The 7772-nt window shown below is 49.3% G+C and overlaps 1 protein-coding gene across 1 annotated transcript; it reads right to left on the bottom strand.

Moving 5' to 3' along the window:
* LOC105997561 (PRAME family member 12-like) lies at window positions 1-7772 on the bottom strand (the record flags this gene model as incomplete). The annotated part of the gene is made up of 3 exons (XM_013032029.1): window positions 1-308; window positions 6575-7065; window positions 7495-7772. Coding segments are annotated over 3 exons (1077 nt in total), but the record flags the coding sequence as incomplete, so codon positions are not given.

Genomic DNA, 7772 nt, shown 5'->3' with positions numbered 1-7772 from the left:
CTACCACTGGATCTGGTGCCAAGTCAGGACACAGGGGTCGCTGGCTTTGGTGTACTTGGCCCTGAAGCAAAGCAGGTTGGCAGCAAGGCCTCGGGCTCTCAGACCCCAGCGGTGGCTAGAACTGTGGATTTTGCCCTCACTGCCCGCTGCCCCCATGTAGCTTGTCCAGGCAGCTGATGGTCTGTTCTGTACTATGTCATAAAGCACCTGGAGCAGACTGAGCACAACTGGGGGGTCATGCAGCAGGATCCACCCAGCATCCTGGCCCCCACTTCGGGAACACATGATGAAGTCTTGGGTGGCGGCAGCTGCAGAGTGGCCATGTTAGGGTGACTTTGAGGACCTGGGTGTGCACCTGGCCCAGCAGGCTCTCCAGTTGGCTCAGGGTCTAGGTGAACAGGCGACATCTGGGCTTGGAAGCTAGACCCAAGTCAAAGTGAGAAGGCCAACATCGCCCACTGCCTGCAAGGAAGCTGAGACTGGCCTGGCAGACTGTCCTTCCGCTCAGGAAGCTCCTCCTACTTGCCAAAGGGCTTGCTCCACTGCTCCTGTGGGTGCTGTAGGTGGCTCCATCCTGTGCTCTATCTAGCCCTCGAGGTCTTATCTAATCCATCCCTTGTGGTCCCCAGTGGTGATGGAATTCCGTGGCCCACAACTTCTGGCCCATATTACAAATTGTCCACTGCTCTGTTTGTTTACCTTGTGCCCACTTTTTTTTCAAACTTCCGGTTTGCCCAGGTTGACCTCTAAGTGGAGATCTTTTTCTTTTCTTTTCTTTTTTTTGGGGGGTGGGGGGTGTTGATGGGCTTCAAATCAGCCCGGGTGCTGTCCTTGAATTTCTTGAATCACAGCTCCACATCTAGCTTTTTGGTGGTTAACCGGAGATGAGTTCCTTGGACTTTCCTGCCTGGGCTGGCTTCAAATTTCAATCTGCAAGCCGGGCGCTGGTGGCTCACGCCTGTAATCCTAGCTACTCAGGAGGCTGAGATCTGAGAATCGCGGTTCAAAGCCAGCCCGGGCAGGAAAGACCGTGAGACTCCTATCTCCAATAAACCACCAGAAAACCGGAAGTGGCGCTGTAGCTCAAGTGGTAGAGCGCTCGCCTTGAGCTGAAGAGCTGAGGGACAGCGCCCAGGCCCAGAGTTCAAGCCCCACGACTGACAAAAAAAAAAAAAAAATTTCAATCTGCAGATTTCAGCCTCCTGAGTAGCTGGGATTATAGGGGTGAGCCACCAGTGTTCCCCTTGAAGATCCTCTGGTCTCTTACTTAGTTCTGAGATTACAGGTGTATACTACCGACTCCAGGTAACATCTGTTGACAGCAATGCCCATCATACAAAATCAAGTTAATTCCTTTAGTTTCTATCTGTCTGTCTCTCTGTCTCTCTCTGTCTCTCTCTGTCTCTTTCTCTTTCTCTCTCTCCCTCCCCCCCTCAAATATCTTGAGAAGTTCAGGAATCCTCTGGAACATCCTAGCATTCTAACATTAGTTCAAGATCTAGAAACTTAATGTAGGATTTGGTCATGCAGTAGTTTTACGGTAGTTAGTGCAGCTACTCAACCTTGATTCTTGCATCCTACCTATAAGGAATTCAGGCAAGGGCTGGGATGGAGCTTAGTGGTAGAATGCTTGCCTAGCATGCATGAAGTCCTGAGTTCGATTCCTCAGTACCACATAAAACAGAAAAAGCTAGAAGTGGTGCTGTGGGTCAAGTGGTAGAGTGCTAGCCTTGAGCAAAAGAAGCTTAGGGACAGTGCCCAGGGCCTGAATTCATGAGCCAGGACTGGCCAAAAAAATAATTCAGGCAAGAGTCAAACACAGTGAAAGTAGTAGGTAAGTTTATTAGGGAAGAAATGTGGCAAAGAAGGAGAAGACATGGCACAGACGTACCTCAGGATGAAAGCACTTCTGCCCATCTTCAGCCATTTTCTGCTATTTTGAGGGGTACCACAGTGGCCTTAGGTTAAACAGAGAGAATTGGGGGTGAATAGGGAGAAAGAAGTTTTGGAAATAGTCCCAATCAAAGGTGGTTTCAGAGATGGCCCAAGAGTCTCTAAGTCCATTGTCTCAGGATAGGTTTTGTTGGGCCTGAGGATAAGAACCTTGTACATCTGGTAGGTGGTGCTGAGTTTTCTGGATTCTAAGATAGGAGAGAATGCCTCAGAGCATTAGATCTCTCCTCAAGACTAGCCCAAGGGACAGTTGCTGTCCCGGGGCTGTAGAGAGTTTTGCTGTATTAACATTTGACCTCTAGGCCAAGATTTTCCCGGCCAAGGTGGGTTAAATCTATTGTTTTGAAACTCTTCCTTTTAAACCACAATAAAGCCAATCATCAATTCTTAGGTGGGTTAAATATAAAAATTTTAAAAACCCAAGTTGTACATTGAATGTCCTCTGCTGTTTCTCAGATTCGTTGTAATATTGCCCTCCATTTTATGTTCCCTTTATATTTCCCATCTCTCAGGCATGAGTAATTGCTACCTATTCAGTGGTTGTAAAAAAAAATGTGAAAAGAGCCAGGCACCAGTGCTCACGCCTGCAATCATAGCTACTCGGAGGCTAAGATCTGAGGATAGCAGTTCAAAGCCGGCTTGGGCAGGAAAGTCCTGGAGACTCTTATCTCCACTAAACCACCAGAAAACCTGAAGTGGCACAATGGCTCAAGTGGTACAGCACTTGCCTTGAGCTGAAGAACTGAGGGACAACATTCAGGCCCAGAGTTCCAGCCCCACGACCGACCAAAAAACCCCAAAAAACAAAATTTAAAAAGGGCCCAGGGCTAGTGGCTTATCCTTGTAATATTACTACTAGTACTATTATTATTATTATTATTTTATTGATTGTGGGGCTTGAACTCTGGGCCTCTTGAGCTCTTCATCTCAAGGCTGGCACTCTACTACTTGAGCCACAGCGCGACATCCACTTTTATGGTAGTTTTTTGGAAATGAGAGTCTCACAGACTTTCCTGCCCTGGCTGGCTTTGAACTGTGATCCTCAGATCCCAGCCTGGCAATCCTAGCTATTAAAGAGGCTGAGATGTGAAGATCATGGGTCAAAGCCAGCCAGGGTAGAAAATTTCACGAGATTCTTTAAATCCTTCCTTTTTTTTTGGGGGGGGGGCCCGGTCGTGGGGCCTGAACTCTGGGCCTGGGCGCTGTCCCTCAGCTCTTCAGCTCAAGGTGAGCGTTCTACCACTTGAGCCACAGCACCACTTCCGGCTTTTTTCTTTTTGCTTATGTGGTGCTGAGGAATCGAACCCAGGGCCTCATGCATGCAAGGCAAGCGCTCTACCACTGAGCCACCTTCCCAGCCCTTCACGAGATTCTTATCTCTAACCACCAAAAAGCTAGAAATGGCTCAAGTGGTAAAGAGTTAGCCTTGAACACAAAAGCTCAGGGACAGAACCAACCCCCAGCATTGGCACCAAGAAATAAAAATGCGTAGACAGCTGGATAGAAACCTAATTTTAAGCCTGGCACCAGTGGCCCACACCTACAATCCTAGCTACTCAGGAGACTAAGATATGAGGATCAGGGTTTGACAACCTGGTCAGGAAAGTCTGTGTGACTTATCTCTAATTATCTACCAAAAAAGCCAGAAATGGAGCTGTGGCTCAAGAGGTAGAGAGGTAGCCTTGAGCAAAAGCAGCTCAGGGACAGAGCCCAGGTCCTGAGTTCAAGCCTCAGGATGGGTTTAAATATACACAAAAGGTCCAAAGCACTCTGAACATAGAACCATTAGAGATCATATAAACTAAAAGCATGAAGGTGGGCACCAGTGGCTTACCCCTGTAATCCTAGCTACTCAGGAGGTTGAATTCTGAGGATTGAGGTTCAAAGCCAGCCCTGGCAAGAAAAGTCCATGAAACTCTTTTGTTGTTGTTGTTGTTGGTCATGGGGCTTGAAGTCTGGGCCTGGGCACTGTTCCTCAGCTCTTCAGCTCAAGGCAAGTGCTCTACCACTTGAACCACAGCGCCACTTCCAGTTTTCTGGGTTACATGGAGATCAGAGGCTCATGGACTTTTCCTGCCTGGGCTGGCTTTGAACTGTGATCCTCAGATCTCAGCCATCTGAGTAGCAAGGATTTCAGACGTGAGCCACCAGCGCCAAGCTCCATGAAACTTTTTTTTTTTTTTTTTGCTGGTCATAGGGCCTGAACTCTGGGCCTGGGTGCTGTCCCTGAGCTCTTCAGCTCAAGGCTAGTGCTCTACCACTTGGGCCACAGGGCCACTTCCAGCTTCTTAAGCTTATGTGGTGCTGAGGAATTGAACTCACAGCCTCACGCATGCAAGCCAAGGACTTTACCATTGAGCCACCTTCCCAGTCGCCTCCATGAAACTCTTATCTCCATTAAGCACCAGAAAACCAGAAGTGGTTATGTGGCTTAAGTGGTAGAGCACTTGACTTGAGCTGAAGAGCTGAGGGACTGAGCCCAGGCCCAGAGTTCAAGCCCCATGACTGACAAAAAAAAAGAGCTGGTATTGGTGGGTGGTTAATTCTTGTAATCCTAGTTACTCAGAAGGCTGAGATCTGAGGACAGAGGTTTGAAGGCAGCTCGGGCAGTAAAGTCTGTGAGACTGTTTTTTGTTGTTGTTTTTTTGGCCAGTCCTAGGGCTTGAATGTGTCCTGGGCACTGTCTCTGAACTTCTTTTTGCTCAAGGCTAGCATTCTAGCACTTGAGACATAGTGCCATTCTGGCGTTTTCTGAGTAGTTTATTGGAGATAACTCTGGAGCTTTCCTGCCTGGGCTGGCTTCAACAACAATTCTCAGATCTCAGCATTCTGAGTAATTAGGATTATAGGTGGAGCCACCTCTATGACTCTGTAAGACTTTTTTTTGTGTGCCAATCCTAGGACTTGAACTCAGGGCTTGAGCACTGTTCCTGAGTTTCTTTTGCTCAAGGTTAGCACTCTACCACTTGAGCCACAGCACCACTTCTGGCTTTTTCTGTTCACGTAGTACTGAGGAATGGAACCCAGGGCTTCATGCATGCTAGGCAAGCACTCTACCACTAAGCCACATCCCAGCCCCTCTGTGAGACTCTTATCTCCAATTAACCAGGAAGATTATGGAAGTGGAGGTGTGGCTGAAGTGGTAAGCACCAATCTTGAGTAAAAAAAGGGCCAGTGCCCAGACCCTGAAATCATGTCTTAGTATCAGCATTAGGAAAAAAAAAAGGCTCAGTGAAGACTCTTCGATTTGATGTTTCTAGGGAAGCACCAGGGAACAAATCATACAAAACCAGTAGCTTTTCTACATATCAACAACAAATTCCATGAGAAAAAAATGCAGGAAAATGATCCCATTCATTGCCCTGCCCCCATAAGCTATCTAAGAATATACTAACCAATAACGTGAAAGACTCCTATCCTATGATGAAAATAGCAATGTGCTAAAGGAAAATACTAAAGGAGACTTTAGACACTGGAAAGGCATCCCATGTTCATGGATAGGTGAGCCTCTCTGTGCTCAAAGCTAGCATTCTACCACTTGAGGGTTTCATGAATGCTAGGCAAACACTCTACCACTGAGCCACTTTCTTAGTCCAATTCAGTCTCTGTTGTTGTTGTTGTTGGTTGTAGGGGCTTGAACTCTTGGCCTGGACACTTTCCCTAAGCTCAAGATGAGCGCTCTACCACTTGAGCCACAGTGCCACTTCCAGTTTTCTAAGTCAATTGGAGTTAAGAATCTTACAGACTTTCGTGTCCAGGCTGGCTTTGAACTGCAATCCTCAAATCTCAGCCTCCTGAGTAGCTAGTTGTGAGCCACTGGCGCCCAGCTCAAATTCACTCTTTTACAACAAGTTTCTCCCAGGAGAACTCACTCAGGAAGAACTCCCTTCGTCCCTTCTGAGGGCACACACTCAAGGATCTCCCAGTAAGGCCCTCCTACACATGCACCATCTTGGTCTCCCAGGAACTTGCACCAGGTGACCCTGGAGTTTGGACAGGGGGTGTCTGCTGTACATTTCAGGTAAACCACCTGTGGTTTATGAACCAAACAGACACAGAAGCCAGAAAGAAGAAGTGCCCAGAGGAAAGTAGACAATGGGAGGTTATGGCACCACTGCATTGGAAGCTGGGAGTTCCTGGGGCCAACACCCCATTGTATGTCAGATGACTCAGGGCCTCACCCACCAGCAGTTCTCCAGAGAGCTGTGGATTTAAACTGTAAGGGAGGCAAACTGATCATGGAAGAAATGAACTGGTTTACACTGAGATTCTCTTTATTTCTGTTTCTTTAAAACCATCTATATAGGAGCAACAACCTCAAGTCCCTCTCCAAACATGAATTTTAACCCAGAAACTCAATATTCCATTTCTGAACCCCTTTAGAACATGCATCTCTGAAGGTTCTCAACTCCCCAGGTCAACATCTCCCATCCAAGGCTGCCCCCACTGCCAGCCCTGTCCTTTTCCCTCCCAAGACTGCACAAGTTCTGAGTCCCTCTAGGATGTACCTATGTTCTTTTTTCTTTTCCAATGCCTGTGCCCAACTAGATAGGCTGACACCCAGAGCACAGATTAGCTTGGGCTTCAAACTGTGGCTCGTTGCCAGGGGGAGGAATGGTACTGAACCAGACTGTTCTGGACTGTCTTAATGACTCCACCATCACCATCAGCTTATCACGAAGTTGGTTGAGTCTCCACTGCTGCTGGCCACCCTGGGGGCCGTAGACCTCCAGAGGAGTAGAATACATCTCCAGGCTTAAGTGGCTCAGGTGCACAGTGTGGACCAGCAGGGCCTCCAGGGCGGTCACAGACACGGGGTTCCTCAGGTAGTTGAAGGTGGTGAGGCTGGAGCAGCGGCTTAGGGCGGGCAGGATGGCGGTGAGCTGGGCGTCCCGGATCCCGCAGTCCTCCAGGTCCAGGGTCTTCACGGTGGCTGCGACGCTCTCCAGCAGAACTCGGAGGGGCTCAGGGCTGAAGCGAGTCATCCTGACACCGCTCAGGTTCAGCTCGCTGAGCTGACGGATGCTCGGGCTCTGTGACAGACACGTCAAGTCTGATTCTGAGAGCCGAGAGTCGGTTATTGAGAGGGACTCCAGCGGGGTCCTCAGGAACCTGAGGAGAGAGCCAACGGTTAGATCTGAGAACTGAAAGGGAGAGGTGGGGGTGGGGGGGCCGGCCTCCAAGGAGAGGACCATGGGGAATGGGATCCAGGATGCTGTGTGGTGAAGAGCCTGACTGCAGTCACAGGCACCCTCTGGGGATCTTTGCCCCACAACTAGCTTCCTGGTATGGTGGCCCTTTCTAGGCCACACACTCCAGCAAAACCCTCTGCCTTTCATGAACCCCAGGTTAGCCCTCTGTATTTATTTACATGCACCCCAGCTTTGATCTCTGCCTTCACATGTGTGCTAAGAGGAGACCTGGCTACAGGACAGAAGTAGACATTCCTAATGTTCTGGTGTCTGGATCTCTGAGACAATCCTTGGTGATCGGCACAGTAGGTGCTCACTAAACTTCCAGGGACAGCAGAGGCTCCCTCACCTGAGCACCTGGTGCAGGCGGCCTTCCAGGAAGCAGACAGAGTCCATGGACAGCTCCTGGAGGCAGCCCAGGTGGGCAAACTGAGAGGTGAACTGCAGGACCAGCCGTTCCTGCTCCTCGGGGGCAATGGAGGCGGCCCGGTGGACGTGGGAGAGGAGGAGGCTGCGAAGATTTCCCATCCGGCTGAGGTAAGGAGCAAAAGTGGCCAGGCTGGACAGGGTCCAGTTGCAGTTCACTTCCACTTCCTCAACACAGGCCAGCTGCAGCTTGTCCAGGAT

The sequence above is a fragment of the Dipodomys ordii genome, unplaced genomic scaffold (assembly GCF_000151885.1).
Source record: "Dipodomys ordii isolate 6190 unplaced genomic scaffold, Dord_2.0 Scaffold6, whole genome shotgun sequence".
In the NCBI taxonomy this organism is placed as follows: Eukaryota; Metazoa; Chordata; class Mammalia; order Rodentia; family Heteromyidae; genus Dipodomys; species Dipodomys ordii.
The sequence above is the reverse complement of the archived record's forward strand: the minus strand, read 5'-3'. Positions and strand labels throughout refer to the sequence as shown.